At 44.9% G+C, this 25,363-nt stretch overlaps 1 protein-coding gene across 2 annotated transcripts in view; it reads left to right on the top strand.

The window, feature by feature from the left end:
• GLI2 (GLI family zinc finger 2) overlaps positions 1–25,363 on the top strand; it is a 188,922-nt gene that overhangs the window by 122,676 nt on the left and 40,883 nt on the right. For both annotated transcript variants that reach the window (XM_082764124.1, XM_082764125.1), the window contains one exon: positions 24,324–24,526. In XM_082764124.1, the coding sequence (XP_082620250.1) occupies positions 24,324–24,526 (203 nt within the window). The remainder of the gene's footprint in view (positions 1–24,323; positions 24,527–25,363) is intronic.

Below are 25,363 nucleotides of genomic sequence, written 5' to 3'. Positions count from 1 at the left end.
GGGTCAGCTCTCTGTGGCTTTGCAGGGCTGTTTTAAAGCCGTGCTTTTTCTGGACAGGTGTGAGCAGTCCTTGGGAGGTAAGCAAAGCAGAAACCGGTAACCATGAGATCTGTGGAGTCTCACGGCTACGAGGGCTTTATTCCGATTCCAAAATGCTGCGGGAAAAAATGATAGGGCATTCCCCTGGATCGTAGCAGAAGACAAGTCGTTGTCTTTTTGGCTGGCAGTCAATTTGACTGGATGTTTAAAGGGGCAGAGCAGCTCCTTCCACACTGCGTGCAAAGGGGAATATACAGAAAGGTTGCTGAAGTGGGAAGCCAAAACTGGGGATTTAGGGGGGCTGAATGAAACAGTTCTGATCTTGCCTGCGTGTACATATAAGAATTGTAGAAGAAAAGAACACAGATTAACTCAAAACTGCAGTTGGAGACAGGTAATAAGCCAGAGCTACGGCTTATACAGCAAACGTAGACTTCTGAAAGAGACGTCTTCAAAATTGTGGTTTGGAGAGAGGGTGGCAGATGCTCAGATGTTTGGCACAAGTTATTTGTGTGCCCCAGGAAGCTGGATAAAGTCAGCCCCAGCATGCTGCTACAGGGCATGGCTAGGTCTGTCCTCTCACCGGGCTGGCACTTGGGAAAGCATGCAGTGACCACGCTCCCCTTCACTCCTCCTGGGGCTGCATCTGCCCAGGGGCACCATGGCAGTGATTTTGGTAGGGCCACCGAGCAGGCTGTTCTCCAAAATGCAACCCAGAATTTGCCAGTTAGTGCCACGTACCCAGGAATCGTATCCCCCCATGATGGGAGCCAGCGTTTTATCACATTGGGGTTCTCCAACTGATCAACCCTGGCCAAGCATACAGTGCTGGCAGATCAGGTGTTCGGTTCATTTGTGCCAGTATTAATACTCTGCTGTCCTAGCAGCGGCCACGTTTGTCTGTCAGGTGACCAAGAGTGCCCTGCTTAGGGTCTGGGTAGAGTTGTCTGTAAATACCTACTGTCCTTACTTGGGGCCCTTCGCCTTCCCAGCAGTAGCTTTCGCTAAAATGACTTCTGAAGTACCAACAGGAAAGTTTGTTTGTTGGTCTTAGAAGAGGAAACAGTTTTCTTGGAAACTGTGGGTAAGATCAGACTTGTTACTTGGACATGGTGCTGAAGTGTGAATGGGGAAGCACTCAAGTGGCGTTGCCAACCGCTTCTTGGCCATGTGTTTTTTTTTTGTGCAAAGATTTCAGTGGTCTTTCTGAAGCTGCAGAAGGTACCGTGTTTGTTGACTGCAATATCAAATGCAGCTTTTGTGAGCGTGCAAGCGTGTGCATGTGTCAGTGCCGTGTCCTGGGCCTTATTCTGCTATCAATTAAAGAGGGTTTTCTTCTGCAGCTACAGCAAAGCCTGTGTTTTAAGATCAAGGGAATACTGCTTCTGTCTAGCTCTCTTTTCCAAGCATGCAGACTATGGCATAACCACATTGGGAAAATCCTCACCAGCTGTGCAGTTAATCTTCACCATTTTTTCTCTTAATTTTATCTGCAAATGTTTAAAACTCATCTCCAGCCCTTTCCTCCTGTAGTTTTTGTTCTTCTCTCTTGCCTTCCCCTTACTCCTCCAGTCTCTGCTCCAGATATCACAGCATAGTGCTCACCACCCCTCACTGCAGGATGTCCAGCATGAAATCATCCAGAACATGGTGGTGGAGCTGGGCTAGGATATGCTTAGCAGTTGCGGCTCTTGTTGGCCTGGCTGGGTGGACTCTGTGGGCACTGTTGAACCTCTGGAAATTTGTACTTTATCCTGGTGGTGCAGAAACCCATTCTTCTGTTTAGAGTAAATAACTGGTTGGAAGGGGGAAAAAAAAGGCATATTTTCATTCTAGAAAATTATGGTAGATGTTTGGAAGAAAATTAGCGTCGCTGAGTTTTGGCTTTATGATTAATGGGATCACTGCCTGACAGAGAGCCCCCAATTCATCAAGCCCATATTCTAGCTGTCTGCTGTCTTGCTGGTACCAAAATTAACTAATTACATGAACATTGCACAGCAAATTAAATGTAGTCTCTTTTGTTGCTAACTATGGGGTCTTATTATCCGCCTGCTGCGTTATGTCAGAGGTTTGTTCCTGATTGCTTGATGTGACACGGCCGTGTGTGCCTCTGCACCGCTGTTTGCTTTGGGGCTAATGTTAGCATACATGTAAGTTGTTTTATCCTAACTGGAGGGAACTCATCTGCAGGTCCCCTGAGCAGGAATTTTGGCACCCTTTTATTGAGAATATGGTGGGAATATGGAAAACTCAAACAATAAAAGGCAAGCACCAGGATAGGCCTGAATGATTTTCTGCATTTCTGCTCACTGTTTCTGTTTTTCTGTTCCAGTCGCTTCCATGTTAAGCATGTTGAGGGCTTGAGTCTTCCTCACTGAGCATTTAGTATATAATTCCAGTTGCTGGTCAGAGTGGTAGTTCCTTGAAATACATTTCTAGAGATCTTTATCTGGATAAAATAGTGTTTCTCCAGTCAATAGGACATCTCACTTTTCTATACAACCTCTGGTATTTTTACTGACTTGGTGATAACCACTTTTTCATTTTTGGAAGTGGTGTCTTTTTTGGCATTAAGAACAATTTGGCAGAATCATGGTGCTTACCTGGCTAGTTTAGCAAAATTAAATATTTCATTCAGATGATCCTTGAGCTCTGCTGTGCAAATCAACAGAAACATTGTGGATTTGAGACATCAGCTTGGATTTTGATGTTTATGGTTATATGGAGGATGAAAGGAGAGGCAGGAGTGTAGCACAGTGGACACCATGAAAGTGCAGAGTGGAGCAAAACTGAATGTGAGAGAAAATCTCTTCCAGGACTGTGGAAGTCCAGCAGAATGAAGGAAGGAAATTGCACTGGTACATGTAAATTGCATGAGGCACCAGTTCTCCAAAACAGTGTTCATTTGATGGAAATAACAGAAATAAGTTTGCAGATTCCTTTTGCGCATCATTGCGATAGTGCATTAACTTGCACAGCCGTGTTCTGTTTTTCCCCCCAGGATCTTCACCTGTTCTGTAGCACAGGGTGGCCCATGCTCCATGGATGGGGAATGATGGGTGTTACGTGTGGCTCTTGCATGCTGCTTTTCTTGATTTGTCAGAATTTCACTCTGAAACACTGGTTTTAAGGCAGAGCACAGGTCAGCGTTACCTGAGTGAAAGTCCTCAGCAGGTTCAAAGCTGAACCAAGGAGATTCACTTCATACATTAAAATAAAGTCCTTTTCTAGCAGAGGGGATAGTTGGTATTTTAGTGAGCTTCTTCATGAAAGCTCGCTCCACTGGAGCCCCGACTCTGCAATAACTCCCTCCTCTGTACACCAAGGGGACTCTTCGAGGCAGCTTTGGAAGATCAAGCCCTTAACTACAGAGGGAAGCTGCTGGCAGAGACGGCAGGTGAGCACTGATAGCTCCCTTCCACTCCCCACTTTTAGGTGTGCTTAGCTACTCTCGACTATTTTATTTCTAAAGCACAACAAAAATAACAAAAAAACTCCTTAGCTCAGCTTAAAAGTCCCTGCCAATGCAAGAGCCTTCAGGCTAACCCTTGTAAACAGCATGCCTAGGCTTGACTCAGCAAGAAGCTTTTTAACAGTAGCTCCTAAACTGTGGTTAAAACCCATCAGGCATTACACAGTGTAACAAACAAAAGCAGGCTTGTTTTTCTACTGACATCCCGGTGGTGTTACAGGATGCAGTTCTGACATTATTTATTAACAAAATATTGTTGTTGCTCTTCTGTCCACATATCAAAGTAATTTTAGGGGGGGGGGGGGGGGGGAAGAACAGTCTAAGCTCATAATCACAAAATTTCATGGTTTTTGTGAGGACTCATTTGTCCCGAAGACCTAAAGGTAGAGAAGATTCCACCTCCATGATAATGTGTAGTTGCCCTTAATTTCCCTTGGTAGGGTTTTTATCTGGATTAATCACGGATCTTCCTGCATTTCCCTGAGATCTTAATATATTACAGATTTTCCCTGATATTCAGCCTACACCATTTTCCTTTATCTGATCCTATTACCCCTCCTTGTTGAAGTTTGTTTTCTTGTCGCTATGTTAAAAATTGCAGAACACCTTTTCAGGATTGGCTCCAATGCTCCCAAGCACATTAGGCAGAGTGATTCACAGGCGGGCAAGGTGGCTGTTAAACTTCTCATCATAAAAAGGCTGTGGCTTAAGTGTTTACAAAATGGCCAAATTTAACCTCGAAACCACGATTTTCCATGTCGGGTATCTGTTTCAGACTGGTTTTCTCTTTCCTTTGTTTTGTTTTTGTGAGATTCAGCCAAGGGAGGCCAAGTGGGGTTAAGGGAAAATATGTTGTTTAGCCATACAAAAAATAATAATCATCATCTTATAATGGTGCTCTGAGAAACACCAGTGTCTCCTACTTTAGGGTTGGAATTTGCTACTGTCACAGATGTGCCTTTTTCTGTACATATTGGAAAAATAAAATTAAAAACAAAAATATAGGGGAGAGGTGCTAGAGTTTGGAGGGAAATTTTCCGAGCACCCCATGGCACTGACCGTGCTCCAGCCCAGCCGACAGGGGGTGTCCCATCAGAGCTCTCCATTTTCTGTCAGGGCTTACACTCATCCCCTGCACCCTGCACCGTCAGGAGTGCGTAGAGCAGCTTCGGTTGTCCTTGGAGGACAGTGCTCTTGTGAGGCTCCAGCTTTGATCCCACCAGGCAGCTTGGGATGGGACCCAGGTAAAGGTTGTTCCCACAGCACGGACACTGCTGGGCTGAGCTGCAGAACGTATGCATCAATAAAACGTGTGCATTTTCATATTTGCTCTGCTACCAGAGGAGAAAATCTTTGGCAGGTTGTGATTGATGGTACTGTGCTGCTTTGGAGATAGAGCGAGCTCCCTCCGGAGTCAAAGCAAACAGCTGCTCAGAGAGGCCTTCTTATGTGTTTTGCAAACTTTTACGACTTTCACCAAATAGACACGTTGCTCGTTTGGGAAACAGGTTTGGGGGCTCCCACATCCAATTTATTCTGTTCCCTTCTTTCCCACATGCTTCTTTTATTTATTTAAGAAAATAAGAACGTGCGAGTGCACGATGGTTTGCAGAGGCTGGTCCCCTTCAGAAGGCTGGTTCAGACCTCTCCCTGCTCTGTAATTAGCAGGAGTGTGTTGCTTTTAGGTGGCTCTTTGGTAACCTACAGGAGGTGATTTGGGGAACTATCAATACCGCTCTCACTGTAAAACTACCAGGATTAACACTTGATGGTTACTTGATCCTTCTCTAGGAGACTACAGATGAAACTGCTCTTCTGTTTTAGGAGCTGGAAAAACTACTTTAATTCCATCTGTGCTTTCGTTTTCCCTTCTCTAAAATGTCCTTACAATAATTCTCACCCCTTAATGTTTTGAGAGAAAAGTCGGGGCTAATTAGCTGTCTGAGACTCGTTCAGCTCCCCAGAAGGGGCTTGTGGCATGTTTTCAGGTCTCAGGACTTTCCTGTACACAGTGTACCCGCCTGTGCAGAAACTGAGAAGGTACACGCTTAACATTTTCTGACCTCAGTACGATGACATGCTAATCCAAAATCGTGATCAAGGCATGAATGTTTCTGTAGGTTTTTCCAATCTGGATAAATCATTCTAGGGGAATAAATCTCCCTTTTGAACCTGGTTAACAAGTTTCACGCATTTTTCATTATAAGAGGTATTTGCACATCTACGCTGTTATGAAATTGAGAAGATAGTTTCATCGTATGTATTTAATTAAAGTTGTCAGAATACTTTCAAAAACTCAGAGCTGAAATCCAGGGGGGACCTGAAGGTGCATAGTTTTTGAGTCACTAAAGTATGCAGTCAGATGCAAGGTCCTGCAAATCAGACTTGGAAATGTTTGGGTTGGATCTTTGGTTTCTGTGTGCTGCCATCGTCACATTGGAGTGAGGGGCCTCAGTGAGCTCAGGTGGAGTCGTGCCCATTAGCACTCGGTGAAAATCTGGGCCACCAAGCTGCTGGGGCTGTGACACCACAATTTACTGAATGAAAAACTGCAGCTCTAATTTAGCCTAATCACCACCAGAAGTGTAAAAATGGCTAGGAGGTTTTACTATTGGGAATAAGTGCCTGATCTCTCAGGTCTTTTATGTAAACCTTTGGCATGTGTTCGTTTAATATGATGTCACTCTGTAATCCACTGCTGCTTTTAAATGTCATTCTCAGAGCTTCATGTCAGCAAGTCTTAAGTGATAATCCCTCTGCTTACATCACTTTACAGTAGATTAAAAGTGACTTCATGCTTCTACCTTATCCGCTGTTAAGCTTGTGCTTTAGGAGAAATTTATTTGAACTCTCTTCTCCCACTGCTTTCTCAAGAGTTTCTAAAGAGAGTAAGGGTCTTTCAGAACCTGTCTTAATGGTATATCCCACTTTCCTTTGCTTTCAGCATCCTCTGAAAACGGATAAATGTTTGGTGCCAGTCTCCTGCCCTTTCAAGCCCCAATGTCATGAATTTGTTTCCTACCAGTTTTCTTTCAGCTAAATGCAGAGCGCTGCCCCTCCTGGCCTTTCCTTTTTCTTAATCCTAAATAAATCCCCCTTCTAGATGGTGTTTTCCCTCTCATCAGCTTCTTACAGTTGTGAGGACAGGACACAGTGAAGACTTATTTGCCTCAGTACCGCTCCTGTGTAGCACCTTCTGTCCAGCACAGGGGTGCGCAGGCTCCCCATTTCTGCTCCTGTAGTTCCTAGTTAAACTTCTACTCCATCCTGTAGCAAATTCTTTTTCAGCCTACAGAGCTCTCTTGGCAGTTCGCCTCCCTAGTTCACCCTCCTTCTTTTCTGCCTGAATTTCACCCTCCTGCTCCTAGCACACCTCCTCCTGTAACACTCCCCTCCAGATACTTGCTGCATGTTGTCATATCCTTCCTCCTGCAGTAATGAATTGGCCAGGCTGCAGTCTGAAATGTATGCTCAAATATCAATCTGCTCAGCCTCCTCATTTTCATTGTGTTTCTCTGAAATCCTTCCAGTGTGTGTGGAGATAAATGGACAAAACCCATCCATCCTACTGGCTTGCTAAATGAAGGTTGCAGCACATCACTTTTCAGGTGCTGGTTAATCTGGATTCCCAGCTACCAGTGGCCATGGGAAGCAAATAACACAAGGTGCTGAGAGATAAAAACAAATAGCAGGATTGCTGGCCTGTGATCCTGGAAGAAAAATGCAGGGTTTGTAATGTCCATACAGAGCGGAAATTTTAAAATCTCATCCAAAATTTCCCCCCACGCAATAAAGTGCAGCGAAGTCAATTTACCCTGGAAGGATGAAGGACTGAGTCAACTCTGCTGGGATTAGAACATGTGGTTCGAGGGATCCTAGGTATTTCGGGTCTGATTCTCAGACCACCCAGATGGCTGGGGGGAAAGGAAAAAATAATAATAATAATAAAAAAAAGGACCCTATTTGTCAGAACTCTGGATACCCTGCCTGCAGCTAACACCGTGCACTCACATCTGCACAAATCAAAGGGCAGAGCTGGGTGCTGTTACTCTGACAAATCTCAGATCTGCAGAGCACTCCTGCGGGAACACATGCATTTAAGTGGGCTTCCTAGATCCCCGAACCTGACACTGAACCACGTATGTATGTTTTTTTTCTGTGTGCCAGACCATTTTGAGAATTTGTGATTTTACACAATTTTCTGCCTCAGAGGCTTTTCATGTCTGTTCTTTCATGTTTCACCGTACAACTAACAGAGCTAAAGTTTAGAACATTACTCAGGGGTCAGTTTCTAAAAAGTGCCTGTGTGATTTAAGATCGTAAGTCCCACTGTACTGGGTCTGGCTAACAACATTATTTTGAAAGTGGGTGTTGTGGGTTTCAAAATAATGTTGACCTTTAGGGCCAACTTGTCAACTGCTAGAAACACAAAGGCACAGTGAGCTTTCCAAACACAGCACATTCCAGTTAATGTCAAACTCTCCCAAGCTCTATTGGAGCTCAGGACCCCCAAGCCAGCCCTGGTAAAGGAGTTAAGTACCTAGAAAATAAGAAAATAACTGTAAAGAACATGTTAATGTGGATATTTGGAGTCCAGTTTTCAATACTGGGTTGTACAGCTCTTGAGTTCCTGTAGTGCTGATGGGGATGTTTTCTGCCCAGTCTTCTCTCTCCGATAAGGCCATGCATGTGGCAAAGTTTATGGAATAATGTGGTATGGAAAAACTGTACTCGAGGCATACTGGTATCATAGGACGGACTCCACTTTAAGAGCAAATCTTCTGTGTGCCCCACACTCACTTTATTGGCATGTATGGGACTGGGTTGTGATACAGTTGATGGTGGTAGCTGATAGTGACACAGGAGATTGTGACCCTCTTAGGAATTTTTACACTGATACTGGGGGAACACCTTGCAGTGTGGCGGGAGCCAGGCAGATAGGACGTATCCTCTCCCACCCCCCAGGCAGCAGAAGGACCCACACCGTGGTGTCCCCACTGCCAAGTGCCTGCTGTTGGATTAAATGTGAGAGTTGGGTTCCAGCGCCAGCTCCTGCCCTTTCTATAAGTATTTCTTTTGTACAGGCCTCCTCACAGCAGAGGTATTTCTTTCTGCCTCAGCTCATTTTCCCTCTCTTACACTCCTCCCTACCCATGTCACTTATAAGAACAGCTGGGTGCACTCAGGTGTGCATGGAAAATATGCCAGGGCTTCACGTGGAACTGAAATGCTCACATTGAGCTTTCTCTCAGTTCCAGTCTCTCTGAAAGATAAACGTGTTCCTAAATCCTGTGAGGGCCTTTGAAATCTTTTCCTTTTGATCCTGTAAAAGCATCCTGAATAAGAATTTGTCTTACTACTCCTCTTGCTTCTTCATGGAGTCTTTCCTAGCTTGGTTGTGGAGCTACTTACGTGGCTTTTGATTTGCAAACCAGCTGCAGAACGCGTTACCTGCTGATTGAGTGCTTCATCTGAAAGCCTCTTAAGATCCCACAGAGTAACCACACATCCCAAATTACCACTGGTAGAGGAAGGACTACCAGATTGTGGTTAATACATGACAAATAGGAAAGCTTCGACCTTACAGCTGCATTAAGGCAATGTTCTTACATGCATATTCTTGTTTGAGACTATTTGTCTGAGTTCTGAGATAAAACACTTGATTTCATATGCTATCTTTCATCCTAACTCAAGTGCAGCACGATATTTTACAGGAGAAAACTGCATTATAGATGTCAAAAAGCAGGGTGTAGAAAGATAAGGTAGTGAAAGAAGTAAAGCATTCAGTCATCAAATCAGTAAATGAAGGGAAGATCAATCTAATGGGGATTAACAAAGAAAGACATGAGATGTTTGTAGAAGAGATTTGGAAAGAAATGATGAGCTGGTAAGGCAGAGGGACATAGAGAAAGTGATCAAGGCTACAGGACTGTTTTTACGTCTCTCCCCATTCAGGAAAACACCCAAGTATATGCATAATCAGAAATACACGCTTAAGTGTTGACTTTAGAGGAATTTAAACGTGTGTTCACATACTGTCCTGGATAGAGGTATTCTTCTGAAGATGCCATAAAATAGAAATCGTTACTAACCCCCCCCCCCTTGTGTAGTCCTGCTGGAAAAAAAAGAAGTTAATATTAGAGATTTTTCATGTGACAACATAGATTTGGCAGCTGAATTCATACCTGTTACAGTAATTGATTATTTGTTGGTATTCTTATGAAGAGCTTCACTTCAGTAATGTTTCTCTAGATAATTTTGGTGAAGTAGAAGTCAAGGTCTAAGAGGGACGTGAAGAGGGACTACAGCTCCATGGTTACTTCCATGTAACATTGCTGTGAGTGCAGCATTATCACTGGGATCCTGGGGCTGTTGTCAAACCTGGACTTGGAGGAACCTGGCCATGGTGGTATCATGTTCAGAAAGACTCTCAAGCAGCCATGGGTGATTTCTGTTCCCTGGAAGGCACTGAAATGAGTTCTTTGCTGCTGTTTTACCCTGATCAAAAGGCACTCAGTTTGTGATGGCATCTTGGGCTGGGTGATGGTACAGCACGAGAGTTAGTATGCAGCAGGGGCCAGGTCGGAGTGGATTCTAATATATGTAGACCAGTGAGAAGAATATTGAAGTTGGCTCCCAGGGGAGAAATTATGTGGAAGTTATTTGTAGCTTTTTCCCTAGTCCTCCAGCCCAACTGTTTCTGTGTAAGAAGTAATGCCAAGAACCAATGGAAAGCAAGGTATCTGCAAAGTTTTGTCCAGCTGAATGCTTTGATATAGCCCTTACCTGTTCGTATATTATTCCCAGTAAAAGTATCTAAACAGAGAACCGATCATGCTGAAAACACTGTTGGCAGATCCCAAACCACTTTATTCGCTTGAATAAAAAAGACTTCCAAACTCCGACTAAATTTCCAGCCATTTTTGGAAAAGAAGTTGCACACACACACATAACCAAACCAAAATTTGAGTTAGGTCAGGAAAGTTCAAACCTTCCCTCGGGGCAGTCAATGATGAGATGACCAGAATGTAAGAGAATAAAATGGAATTGAGCCAACTTAGATATTTTGCAACCCATGTCTTTTTAAGAATCCTGTGGGACCCTTCCTGAGGACAAATACGGTGGACTTTGGGGCTCTGGTGGATAGGAATGACAGCCGCTCCGTGTTCCTCACCAGAGCATCGTCACATGGCATTGCCTAGTGAGTCAGAGGGAAAGGCTCTCTCCCACCAACACCACTTCCTCTGTGTCCTGGGATTTTCTTTGCAAGTCATCTATTCAAGGCTTGGCTGGGTCTTGACCTCTCTTGGCATGTGAGATCTAAACTTGGTATGACTCCAGATTCCCCTCAACCGCGTCTGGTTTGAATCCTGTCAGTGCCGAGACGAGTGTTACCGCAAGAATAAGAAACTCTTCAAAGCATTGTTTGTTTGTTTTTTAAAGAGCTGGCTTCTGCCAAATGTGAAGAAGGTAAGAGCATGGTGAGCTGTAGCTTCTTTCCCTTCAGGTCCTGATGTGCTGATGGAACTGAGGATCCTATCAGCCTGGTTTCTCCATGTTTGATATCTGCAGAGGAGGGTTTGCATTTCTGTTGAAGTATGTGAAGGTTTTTGATAAGAACAGATGCTGAGCAGAGACTTGGGCTTGGTTTGCACACAGACATTGCGTTGCTTCAGGTATGTCAAACTGGTGCAGTGTATTGGGTGAGTGACCTGTCCCAAGGTGACTCTGAACGGCACAAACTGAGGGACAGAAAATTCCTCGAGGTGCCTTGTGCTGAAGAGAAGATCTTGCTTCCTCCCCATAAACTTCCGCTGGATTCAGTGGTTTCCTATCCCTTCATTTGGTTTTTGACTGCGTTGCCAAACTGGCCTTTGTCCAGATTCTGGTTGCTGTGATTGATTTCATTGCTCTGCTTTTCATAAACCCAACCCCAACCCTACCGGCTCTGTGTTCATTGGTGGCTTTTCTCCCAGGCAGGGCAATTTTGTGGTTCACACATTCACCGGCAAAGCTGCTGCAATCTGTGAACTCCCAGGGCAGTAAGGACTTGTGTGTACGTGTGTTTGTGTGTGTGCAGTCTCAGTATTAATCTCTTCCATCCACTATCATTCACAATGGGTGAAAGCTACACTGAAAGATAATCTCCCTGCCTACAGTGCATCGTGGTCTGCACTCCCCTGATTGCATTTGAGTTTCAAATGAAAGAGCCTTCAGAGTCTGGGAGCAAATCTTCTCAACACGGGGGGCTCGAAATTGAAGTGAAACTGGAGACTTATAGAAGCTCTTCTTGGAGACTAAAAGATAGAGATTGTGCTGCCAGGGAATCTGGCATTGTTGGGAGTGTTGCAAGAACTTGTCAAATACGCCAGTAAAAATCTATGGGTACAAAAGCATGGGCTGCATTTGTTGTTCATTTTTGGCTTGTCGGACTTTCAGCCTGCTTCACTGAACAGCAGAATGAGATCTTTGAAGTGGTACTTGTGTAATTAAAATTTGATTTCCTACCCACAGGTCCTTACAGCTCGACTTGTGCTTCCTCAGTCCCACAGATACTTCAATTCAGAAAACGAACTGTGCTTTCTTGTACCCTTTTTATTGGCTACAAGCTCTTTTACAGCCAGCATCAATGGTTGTATTAATCCTTACAGTATTCATGAGAACCAAACGTGTACTGCGGTGCTGAGCAGGAGTAATTATTTTGCCATTACATTATGAACAGCTTTAAAACTTGCATTATAATGTGATGCACATAAAGGGAATTGTTAATATTAGAGGTTCTTTTCTGGACAGTTGAATTTCCTTGGTTACTAATAATGCTATTGATTATTTAAATGGTAAAACATTTAAAAAACCTTCTTTACTGTCATATGTTTTGCTTATTTTAACAAATTATGCATAAAATGCAACTAAAACAAAACCCAAAATATACAAAGTGCAGGTCCTTAAGTCCTATTTTCAAAGTAAACTCAGAGCCCAAGGTATTTAGACATCCCGCTCCCATCGCCAGCCCGGTTCCACACGGAATGTGTGCAGGAGCTCACACCCCACTGAAAGCAATGTGGGCCACAAAAGAGACTTAGAGGTGCTAAGGGAGGACTAACGGGATTTTCAAGAGCTGCTGCCACGTGGAAAACCTCGCTGCTGGAATTTCAGCATAACCTTGATTTTCAGGGTTAGTTAGTTGATCTTTGTTGTCTAAATAGGTTAAGTAATCCACTGCACCTGAGCAGTTACATTTTCTCATTCCCAGACCATGGTACAGTGGCCCAGTGTTTTGCTTTTCCACAACTGGAGAGAAATGTTAAAATTTTGTGCTGAATTATTAAAACCATTGCAAATGTTTTTATTAAAATACGAGTACCTTTAATATCCCTTCTCTTGAATTTTAAATAGAACCAATAGTTGGTGACTTGATTACCCAGCAATATCTCTCTTTAAGAAAGCCATTTTTACTTTTTATTAATAAAATCAGTGTATTTACACAGTTCCAGCCTAAGCCCATCTTGTTTAGACTAAGTGCATTGCTTAAAGGGCATATAATGTTAATAACCTTTGGCTAGCCTGAGACTTTACATCATGCTCCACAATGAGTCCCACAGTGATCTTTATCCTATGCAAAAAAATTTTCTCTTTCATTCTAGGTAAAATGTAGAAAACAAAACAAAATACCACAATTCTATAGTCACTTTAAACCATCCCCAAAAGTGAGGAGTGAGGTTATAATCAGAGTACCTATAGTATCATCCCAGAAAGACTTTTGGCTGTTGTTTGGGAAGCAATGAGTATGCTGTATGAGTTGGGCACCTGCAATCAGCCATGCAAATAAGACCTCTGCCTCTTCCTCAGCTCTGCATGGTTCAAGGTCTTGGCAGAGCAGGTAGAATTGGGGCTGGATGTCTCATCATTCTCTTCACTTAGGTGCTGTAACAGGAACATAACCTGTTGTTCAGTGAGATACAAGAGAGGAGTTCTTTGAGGTTTGTGGACTGATGAGGAACCTCTTCCTTATGCCCCAGTCCATCAGCATGGGGTGTCACCAGAGCTGCTAGCAAGAGGAGGATGTCTGGGAGCATTTGCAATCTCTGATGCTGTAAAAACAAACCCTGTTTTGCAGTCAGCACCCCAAAACCCAGCTACAATTCCCACACAAGGTTAAAGGGTGGCTGTGCCTCTGCCACTGCTGCATTTAGGAAAGAAGCAGCTTCAGTGACCTGGAGTCAGCCTGGGCCTTTTTCCAAAGAGAATCTTTTGGGAATCAGATGTGACATCTAAGGTTGTGGCGGGCTCATTTAAGGCTCAGCTGAAGACTGCAGATAGTGAATTCCCTTTCTTTTCTCAGCTGAGTGTAGTGCCTTGTTTTTGACAGAGCTGAAGGAAGGTTTGGGGTGTCTAAAATTGATGTGGGGCACCAGGCAGGTAGAAAGGCAGATGAGAGCAGTGGCTGGGGGAAGCAAGGCACACCTTTGGAGTGTGGTGGCACGGTGATGAGCTGTGCTATGCTCAGCTGTCTGCTCCTACCATCCACTGGTCCCTGCCTCAACCGCAGCGGATGCGCGAGGGCGGGCTCTTCCGCCTCGAAAAGCTGTGTGCGTGTGTATCATTCCCTAGCGAAGACAACGATGACTCTTTGAAATGTTTTCCTGCATTTGCATTTACAAAAGCTGGATAAGCCTTTAAAAAAAATCTGATAAGTAGCAGGCAATTGAATTAACCACTGTTGACTGTATTGCTGTCTCTTAACAAACTCCATCTGTATGGTCTCCCTTTGTAGACACAATTTTATAACTTAATTTCCCTACCAAAACATCAGTGTTTACTTAGTAAGAAATCTGTTCTTTGTCAGCTTAAAACAGTGATTTCTTTATTACCACTCTGCGCAAGGAATGACAGCACAGAGTTGGCACTGGAGCAAGTCTGGTTGAGTCTACAGCGTTGTAATGGAAACAGGGTGAACCGAGGGTCAAGTATAATGGGATTTGTATACAGAAATGTGTCTGCATAAGGAATAGCTGCATGAGATAAGAGAATGAAAGATGAGGCCTGCAGGTCTCCCCTTACGTGGCAGTGAGCCGCTGGCGGCAGGAGGGAGGTGTGACAGTAGGTATACAGGACCGCTGACTTTGGGAGACAGGTTTGCCTCTGCGCTGGTGTGGCAGAGGTGCCTAATCTGTGTGTGCTCTGGTGCTAGCTGGCTTTGGTGGCTGTTGGGTGGACTGGGTGGTGGAGGGTGATTGCCCTGCAAATGCCACCTATGCAATTTTTAATGGTTTGGAGAAGCACAGGGCTTTTCCAGCTATTACGATCTGTGGCCTCCCAAAAAATTTTCCAGCAGGGTTGTCAAACACAGCATAGTGAATTTAGCCTGAATGACAAGAGGCTCGCAGGGCTTTTTGTTGTCTTTCACAGCACCTATAGGAGTTCTTTGTGATTCCCAAGGGTTTTGCAGGGCACAGTTTGAAAAGCACGAGTGTAAGTCTTCAGCAGTAAATAGCAGCGGAACCTCAGCACCCTATTTCTTACCCGATAAATATGTTAGATTTTCTCTTGTAATTGGTGAACTGGAAAGCAGCAGCAGAGAATGACACAAATGGAGCAAAAGGATTTTTGGGTGGTACGTGGTCGATGATATAAAACACCTCATTCCTTCTTATCACAGGCTGGTTTGCGGGGGCAGCCTGGTTCCTTTGAAGTCTGTCGGAGTTGTACAGTTCTGCTAGCAGTGCAAGGGTTTTACCAGAGGACCAGGCTTTGGTTTATCACATTTCATTTCCCTTGCAGTAGAGCCTTCCTTAGTGTTAACACTGCATGCTAGAACTGGTAGAGAAATGCCAGGTGTTTATCACAGCCAGTTGGAGAGAGATTCTGCTTTCTCTGAATTATTTGTGTTCATCCTTTCCATATGGAAAAATAACTGCTGAACATTGTCCAGATTTTTAAAACATCCATGTTTCATTCTGCTTTACTTTCTTTCTAATGATTTAAAAAAAAAAAAAAAAAAAAAAAAAAAAAAAAAAAAGTGATAGGTTAAAAAGAAGAAAGAGTAAGTATATTGTTAATTCTTGCTTTACACAGAAAGCTCAAGACATTTCTGAAAGAAAAGCTCGTTAGGAATAAAAAGGTTTTTCTCCCTGCAGTCATGTTATCAGTGAAAAACTTTTACCTAGTTCTGCTCTTCAGCATGTAATTGCTTGCTGTTCAGCATCCTTGTAGCAAAGGAAAGGATGGTTAGATCAGCCAGCCCGCTGGATCAGATCTTACATTACATCTTGAGCTCTTCGAGTGCCATTAGCATTTCCTTTTAGAAGTGAAGAAATATTGACAGTTTGGTAGGTTATCTCGCATTTTACTGCACGTTAGGGCACTTCAAAGTCTTTATGTAGTGATGGGAACTGTCACAAAGTAGATGTGAAAGGGGCCTTTGGTCCAACTAAACCTGTCAGCAAGAAGATTTAGGGCAGATGGTTATTATTAGAAATCAATGTATTTATTATATATTGTTCAGGAATATTTCCCTTTTGAGGTTTCTGTGAGTGCTGTTGCTGTTTAAAATGTGTCAAATGCCAATAAAATTAATTCCTACAGAAAACCTGTCGAGCTCCAACCCAAAGCTTTGCTATTATTGGAATGTGTCTTTTTTACTTCTTTGTGCTGTGATGCACCAGAGGCAGGTACATGCAGCACACCAGCAGCATATTTGGGATGTGCATATGTGCATGTGAGATGTGTTTCTGTGGGGCTATCACAGTCACCTGTACCTACAGAGCTCTTCTTACTGCTGTGTCTAAAAAGGTTTTGTAGAGATCAGTGCTGTACCTGTTCCTGTTCATTTTATTCCCCTTTGTCAGCCACATTTTTCTGGTCATTTCCAATTGGTTACAACAGCTTGCTGCTGCTTAGGGCAAGCATTGCATCTTTCTGAAGCATGAACTCCAATGGTTTTCCCTTCTACTTCAGAAGAGCGGCATAAATAATTCCTGGCTTTTTATAATTAGTTGGGTGTACATTTTCCTTCCTTGGTGTCTTGCTTAGTTATAGAATTTAAAGATCTTGGATTCTGGGAAGAAAACATTCCCAATAGAAAAGGGGGGTTTTAGCAGCAACATTAATGCTGGAAGACGCTGCCCTGGAACAAAGATTCATTTTCCATTCACCCCATGATTTACAGCACATTCCAACCAAGTGATTTGGCTATGGTCTTCTGGCATAACATTGTTTGCCCTTTCCGTGACATTTTGCATATAAAGAAAAGTTATGAGCTTCTTGGGCATTCAAGGTACCAGGAAATGCAGGAGTCTACCTAATTTGTTAACATGAAATTATAGATGTCTGACATAGGCTCCGTTAGTTAACATTGGCTAGAGTAATGCTGCAGCCAGTTGATTGTATTACAGTCATGATGAAGAGGAATGGTCCTTTTTTGCTTTTCTGGGATATGACGGGTACGGAGCCAAGGCAGATTTAAAATGTAATGAATGAATAAGCGTTTTCTATGGTTTACTTGACTCTTCCATGAGCTCCGCTGCTGCAGTGTTGCTGCTATTGACTCACCATCTCCATGACAGGTTGGTGCTGGCACAACATGGAAAGGGACTTCTCAGAAGTACTATAGGGGTACTCTTTTAAATGTTAAGCCCTCATCGCACTTGAACATTGATTTCTTTTAAGGCAGAAAAACCCCACCCAAAAGTAGCATGGGAAGAAGACACGAAACAGGGATCACTTCCCATTTGTTTGCCGAAGCCCAGGGTCTTCACAGCTACAAGCAAAAGTATTGACTCGAAAGTGCTAATACCCTCACCATGTGTCCCAAGGGAAATCAGTCAGATGCAGATAAATGGCTGTGTCACATCCGACACATCTTTCTAACACCCATTTCCCACACGCTCTCACCAGTGCAACATCCTCTCAGATCCTCCTCAGCCTCCCACTCAGCTCTGCCATCAGGATCTGGTCCCTGCCTCCACCTTGCCCCATCTCATTCCTCACTGCTTCCCACTTCATTTGCCCCTGACACCCCCAAAGCTGCTTCCCAGCCCTCATCCCTTCCCCGCCCTGAGCCCGCAGTGTTTTAACACCCCGGCCTTCACATCTTGTGACTATTGGAATCAAGTTCTCACGTCTGGTGGTTTGAACCTGAAGTTCACACACCTCCAGGTTTGCATCTTTCCTTCAGTCTGTTGCTGAATGACTTCTGTTGGCTCTTGCACTTTTATCCATGCTTTCTTTCATGCCTTTTCTCTCGCCTTCCTTCTCTCTCCCCCTCAGCTACTTTCCTTGAAGTTCCCCTTCTTACAATACACTTCGTCTCTGAAGGCTTTCATCATTAATCTCTCAAGAAACTATCTTAGAGACTCATCTACCGTGCTTTGATTTATTCATTGTGTTGGTTTTTTTTTGGCGAGTATCTCGCAAGAACTGAGGTGGTCATCCTTCTACCTCCATCGCTAAAGGAAAGCTTGTGTGAAAAGGTGGGCTTTCAGAACTTAAATTAAAAGATCATGTAAGTAAGATAATTGGATAAAAAAGGATATTAGGATCTGAAACAGAATGTTTACTTGCTTTGATGTGCTTTGGGAACATATGTCTGCACAGTGGGCTGTGTGGCTGATTAAGTATAAAACAACCCAGGAAAAAATCACCACTATTAAGCTTAAATCAAAGATCTCTCCTCAAGACACTAATTTGATTTGGGTTTGAAGGTCCCGTATCAACTCTAATTTCTGCCTTTGATGTCTTGCTTCTTTGTGTGTTGTATAATGGAGGGCAACCTTACTTATTAAAAATATGCATTTTTCTTCCATTTTAAAAGCAAATATTGTTATTGTTGTTGTTATTGTGTTGCAGTTGTGCCTACAAGTGTCAGCCAAGGCTAGACCCGCATTGTGCTAAACGCTGCATAAATAGAATAAGAAACCGTATGTAGTTAGGACAATTTCTAATGTGAGGACTGGTTCCTGTACAGGATTACTTCTGCTCCCAGCTTTGCTCCCTTGTCCCAGTAGGGTTACCAGCAACATGTGAGCTCAAGAATATCACTAACTTTTGGCGGACCTTAAATGGGAAAACAAAAAAAAAAATCAAGTTCCAAACCAAAATACTTTTGATTTCATTGATAAAACATAGTAATACAGTTACATCAAGTAGAATTAAATCTTTGTTCTGTTTGTTCTTGGTTCAATATATATTGCTAAAATATCGTCTAGGTGTTTTAACTTCTGATTCAGTCAGGTGTGTATGAAAACAGAATGGTCTTTCAAAAGGAAATATGAAATATGTCTGCCTTTTTCTTAACTTTTAAAGAAAAAAAAAAAAACAAACTTTTTTGTACCTGGAACAAATATATTAAATTGACCTCACAGGCTAGAAGTTGCATTAAGTCCTGAATGCATTTTTCTAGGGAATGGAAAAAAAATATATTAAGAAATTGGACCCACCATAGATTACTATACTGTTTCCATGGTGTGGATGGAAAACAGTGATTGACAAATTAGAGGCCTGGTCTTGTTGCTCCTGCCATCAGTGACAGAGTTTCCTTTGACTACAGTGGTACAAGACGAGACTTGAAGGTGTAATTTTTAAAGGTATTTAGACAAGTACCACTGCCAATAGATGCGTAGTGGGATTTTTTATAGACCTAAAACCTTCTAAAAGCAATGCCTTATCACAAATTCACAGACAAAGGATTTTATATGCAGAGATTTGTGTCTGTTAAGACCCCAAGTAGCTTCCATCGTTATCTGATCTGACATCTGTGATGCTGGGCATAGGATTTCCCCTTTTGTTTCTACAGTGGGAGAAATTAGACTTTCCTACTATTAAAACTCCAAACCTTGTGATACATTTAGAGCCCATCTTTTAGAAAAACATCTAGTTTTGCCATAAAGTCTTGTAGCAGTACTGAATTTACCACTTCCCTCTATAAACTGTTCTAATGGGAACTTGCCCTCACTGTTAAAATATCTTTTCTTTTCTTTTCTTTTTCTTTTTTTCTTTTTTTTTTTTTTTCATTCTTTCAATGCCTCAAAGCCATATTTGAGGGAAGAGGAGAAAACATGAACTGCTCAAAGCATGCCTGTTAAATTTCTGCAGGGAAGCTGTAGCAATTTTTGTCCAGCTTCACTGTAAGTGAGAGCATTGTTGAATTGCTTAAGGTAGCTCTGATTTTCTATAACATTCATCTTTGTGGGTGTGAAAAAAATGTATTAATCCCATTTTAGAGATGATAAATTACAGGAAAAATAAATAAAATGACTTCTTCTGAGCAATCCCAGCAGAGGAAGGCTGTTACATGTGATGTCTCTTGGGTCCCCATCTCCTTAGTGGGACACAGAAGCTGGCGTCTTTGAGTTTCTAGCCCTGTATGGGAGCACTAAGTCACTTTATCGGATCATTATCACCTTGCTGTGGTGTCAGGAGAGCTGGGAAGCAGGACAGATTCCCCATCACATCATTACCAGGCTGCCCTATGCTCCTGGGCATTTGCTGGAGGTTGGGGCAGCTGCAGGGCAGCTCCATGCCCCTTCCTCCCAGTGCGTCGCAGCCTGTGCGTCCTCTGCTTTCCAAGTGGCAAAAATAACGGAGGGGGACAATATTTGTGAATGATCAAATGCCACATGCATCTGATCATCGTGGCCCAGGGCTGACCTCTGAAAGGTGCCTCGTTTTGAGGGACCTCGCAGAGTTTCATCCTGAGGGTACCACGCAAGTGTCGCGACCTCCCGCCCTTCCTGCTGTAAGGGATTTTAAATCAGAAATAAACAGAGGTGAAGTCAAGGGGCTAATGAGAGTTGTTTAGGCTGAACCGTTCGGCTGGGGTACTGTAGGTTTCCCGCTGGATAAAGTTGTGGCATCCCATACGTAGAGTGTCTGCCACAAGCGTGGACCCTTTTTTGGATAACCCTATGGCTCTCCTACATCTCCTTCGGACTTTGAGTGCTATTCTGGATACACAGCATTTGTGAAAATCAGGCCAGGATGTTCTATTTATGTTATGAAACAAAAGCAAGGGTTTATTATGTGGGGTTTGGATGGGATAGTTGGCTTTAAAAGATTTTTTCTTCTTATAGGAAAACTCTACCAGACTATGATACCCCCGTAAGCAGTTCTGTTCCTAGCTTCCATTCCTGTGTAGCAGCATGCAGTTTTTTATTGCACAGCAAAACAATTGCCTGCAAGTGTCCATATTCCATTAAGCATATGGAAAAGTATTCAGCCCTTTGTTTTCTGCTGAATGAATACATTTGGCACATAGCTATTAATTTAGACTAGTCATGGGACATTAGTGCCATTTAATTGTCCCCATTTTTCTGGGTTTTATTTAATGGATGGAGAGTATTTCAGAAATGTGCAACTTCTTTAACTGTTGCATTCATTGCTGGGTACCCCTTGTGGAGGCTCCAGACCTGCATGCGGCAGCAGGGAGATGGTGCCACATCTCCCTCATAAAAGATTTTGGGATGGCTGGTTCATGACTGCAGGTAAACAGTGTAAGCATTTATGCTAACTGAGGAGCATTATCCACTGCCCTAATGAAAACTTGCTCTGTAAAGCGTTAAGCAGAGTGCATTGCCTCCAGCACTGCCCTGCAGCCCTTAGATGGGGTCAGCTAATTTCTCCCCAGTCTCAGTGTCTCCCTCTGTTAGCGAGCAGGGAAGGCAGAGCCTCTTCTGGGTGGGTGGGGAAATGAATCAGGGCTGGTGCACTTCGTCAGAGATGTAATTTGCTATACAAGTCCTGAGCATTAATTATAGAGCCTGGGCTTCTTGCCGCAGCCGCGGGGAAAACAGGCCCCTGGCTCCCATTAAATTTAATGGCGTTTGGACACCTAATTCCCTTAGCCTATTTGAAAACCAGAATGCCAGTTCCTTCAGAAATGCACGTGGTCAGGTGAAATCCCTTGTCCCGCTGCAGGCAGAAGACTTTCACACTGCTGGCTTCAGCAGAGCCAGGAGCTCTTCCCCAAGCACTGGGGTGTTTGGGACATGATTTATGGGTCAAGGAGGAATGGGCAGGGGCTTGGGGCATGGGGCTGGGCAGTGCCCACGAGTAAAGGCACTGAGCCAGACATCTGTGCCTCCGCAGAGAGGCAGCCCATCCCTCTCCCTTTGCTCCTCCTTTGTCTAGGAGCAGCCCTACGAGGCTCCGGCCGCCTCTTGCTGTGTGTTGGCAGCGTGCCGATGCAACGGCACAGCCCAGGGCTGGGGGTCAGATAAGGAATCATGCCAGTGAGGCAACTGGAAAGAGAGGGGAAGACCAGTTTTGGGGAATCTGGGGGCAGAGGAGGCTGTGGCTCCAGGCACGTGAGCTATTCCTGGTAGGCAGCTATCAGAAGCCATGTTATTTTGGGACGTGCTTTGCTAGAATTGTACAACAGTCAGAGGTGATTCCCATCTGAAAGGGCTTTCAGGAGCCAGACCTGACTGAGGACAGCTATCCTAACAGGCAAACAAGGAGATGTAGCAATGAGAGGCTTTAAGCAAAGCTGTCAGGACAAACTTGCTCTCCAGCCTGGTCTTCATGTGCAGGGCCAGCCTCCTCTTGAAATCCCGCCCAGGTCTCCAGCTGCATGCATTTTGGGGGAATTCTTGATCTTTTTCCCAGTGTTACCTTTTTGGCCAGGGTGGAGTTTTCCTGTTCTGAGGGACTCCAGCATTTCTGCCCAATTTAGCATGGGGAAAATGAACAGCAAACCCTTCATATTGTTATACACATTTTAGATGTCGGCCTCACAGTTTGATCAGCAGAGGCTCCGAAGGCTCGTAAACCTGGTAATACATAGTTTCAAGCCTGCATCAAAGAAGTTCACAACCCTTTTGGGAGAAGCTGTGAGTACTGATGAAAGAGGGAACTTATTGTATATGTAAGAAAACTTCTTTCATGGCTTATGTATTAAGGCAGGCTCTGTGGCCCAGGGAAGATTGGGGCTGCTTTTAATTTACTTCCCCCCCTCACTTATATTAAGTCTTCGTCAGAAGAAAAATTAGTCAGATGTTTTCTTAATGACATCATTTTTTTTAATCCTGTTTCATTTTTTCCAGATGAGGCGGTGGAGATTATTAGAAATGAATTGAAACTAAATCTGGAACAGAGGCTTTGATTCACTTCTCCCTCCTCCCCAGTAGAAATAAATCGGCCGGCTCCGTGCTCGGCCGCCGTTACGAGCAGCCTCAGCAGTAAGCGGCCCTCCTGACGGCCCTTTCCGAGGGTGGCTTCCGTCACCCTGTAATTTGGGTAACGAACTGCTGGAGCGACGCAGGTGGGGAGCTTATGAGGTCTGAAATAGCGATGCCATCATAAGTTTGTCTTTCGGCGCCGTGAAGGAAAACAAGCTGGATCCCGCTGGGTGTTCATCCGGCGAAACCCAGCTCTCGGTGCGAGGAGCGCGTGCCGGCGGCTCTGCATCGCCACCAGTCCCTCACCCAGCTTTGTATCTGATACGGTTTCACTGCCTTGTATTTCACACCAGTGAGCCACGCGGTGTAGTGCTACAGGAGAGTACTTTGAACTATAAATATTTTAAAAGACATTTAATTTACTACCCATCAGCAGAAAGTGTTCAAAAAACCACAAGGTTTACTAATTTATCAGAAAGACAGAGAAACACACAGAAGATCAAACAAAGACAAACACGCTCGTAAACTGCTGAATAAGTCTGCAAAACTTATATTACGTTTCTGTGTGGTTTTGTTGATATGCAAGTATTATAAATAAATTAGAGTGCACCTGAGCTGTTGATAAGGCAGGGTGGGACTGACATCCTGAGGTGCAGGTGGCGTGCCTGAACTGCTCAGACCCTCGCGCTTGTGGTTATCTGTGCGCAGAGATGGATTTGCTCGCTAGTGGCAGCTTTGGATAATCTTAGGGCAGGGCACTGGTAATGTCACCCCATAGCTCAGCCCGCATCCCACATCCCTGCCCCAGGACTGCCAGATCCACATGGTGCCCTGTCCCCGGGGTGCCATCCCGTCAGGCACACATCCATCTCCCCCAGCCCTGCTGGGGCGCCCAGGCAGGGCCCAGTGCTGGCCCTGGCACGAGCCCGACTCCAATCAGCTCTGGCAGTACGGGGGAGGCTAACACAGAGCAGATTTAGCTCCACCATTTGGCCTGATGGCAGCTCTGCCTGTTTTGGTGTCTAGCTCAGATTCTCTGCTTTTCAGGTCACGGCCTGTCATTTTTTCTTCCCCTCCTCGCATCCTCTGCGGTTTGTGTAAGAGGACAGAGGATACAGGAATAGATGTGTCTGGGAGATGTCTGCTTGATTTCTCTTCTGTCTTTGCCCACCCTGTGAAAACTGCTCCAGTGCCGAAACATGTCTCTGACTTTTTTTTTGTTACCTGCTGAATCCCTAGCATTTGCTGGCTCCTTTCTCAGGTAACATTTAGCCTGGGGAAGATCTGAGGCATTTAGCAGTGGTGGCCCCCAGAAAGCATGCAATAAAACCTCTCCTGAACTTTTGCCCTCTGAACTGTAGGGCCGACCTGTCAAAGGGGTTTGTGCAAGCCCTGATGGACGCGGGCAGGAGGGCTGCACGGTCGGGGCCACCGAGCTGCATCCACTCATGTGGCTGGGTGGACGCTGTGGATGTCCCCTGGTCCCCATCCTGCCCATGTGGGGGCTGGGGCTGGCTCCAGGCACACAGGAGCTGCTCTGGCCCCATGCTGCCTGCACCCCTCGGCAAGGCAGCCCAGGCGGGGTGAGCCGCCGGGCACCAGGTGATTTTTAGCCCTCTTCTTAACCTCCTCCCAGCAGAATCAGAGGGAAAAGTGTGGCCACGAGTGACAGCCTCTCTCTGTTTCCTCCTCAGGCCTCCTCCCCTGAGCGGCAGCCCCGTCATCTCCGACATCTCCCTCATCCGCCTGTCTCCGCACCCTGCCGGGCCCGGCGAGTCGCCCTTCAGCCCGCCGCACCCCTACGTGACGCCCCACATGGAGCACTACCTCCGCTCCGTCCACGGCAGCCCCACGCTCTCCGTCATCTCCGCTGCCAGAGGCCTCAGCCCCGCCGACGGTAAGAGACCCCCGCTACCGCATCCTGCCTCTCACGGCCGGTCCGGGGTTCACCACCGGGGATGCCTGTGTTGTGCCGCTTGTCGCTCACCAGCGCTGAAATTCCCTGCAACCCAGGGACATACAGCTGCGAGGGCTCCGCAGCTGCTCTCTGAAGTGGGAAAGCTGTCTCTTTTTCTTTTCCTTTTTTTTTTTTTCCCTCTTCTTCCCCTTTAACTACACATTTGTTTTGCATCATTGCACTGAGAAAGCAGAGCGTGAGAATAGCTATTACCACTGGATCGTATTATAAATATTTTGCTTAAAGTATGTTCCTTTCTGCAGCACTCAGCTCTCTTCTGAGCTTTCCTGCTCTGATGTCTCTACCAGGAGCCTTGCTCCCCTCCAGAAGGGTCACAGTTGTCCTGGCTGCCTGGTGTGTCCGTAGATGACCCAGCAGAGAGGAGGCGATGCCGGCTGGGTTGTCTCCCCTTGGCTTTTTGTCTGGGGGTGTGCATGGCTCCAGGGCGAAGGAGTGGGCCTTTCTTCCTCCTTGCTCTAGAGCCGCTCTGCTGAAAGTACTCAGGAGAAGGCAGGGCTGTGTGGAAAGCTGGTGTTCAGAGCATGTGGAGGTGGTAGTACCCACCCAGCCCAGGCAGACCACACGGGGGATCAGCATGGGCACTGGCTCCCATGTCCAGAACAAAAATAGCCAAGCAGGGAAAGGGGAAAATACAAAGCTTTCCTGGGAGGGTTCCAGGACCTCAGAGCTCGTTTTTGAAAAGCGGGGATAGATCTGTGTGAGTTCCCTTGCTCATCAGTATTTCATACTGATGGTGAATTTGGGCTGCTGTGTATG

The sequence above is a fragment of the Aythya marila genome (assembly GCF_965140915.1).
Source record: "Aythya marila genome assembly, chromosome: 6".
NCBI classification, from domain to species: Eukaryota; Metazoa; Chordata; class Aves; order Anseriformes; family Anatidae; genus Aythya; species Aythya marila.
Note: the sequence above shows the minus strand (reverse complement) of the source record. Positions and strands in the feature narration are given on the sequence as shown.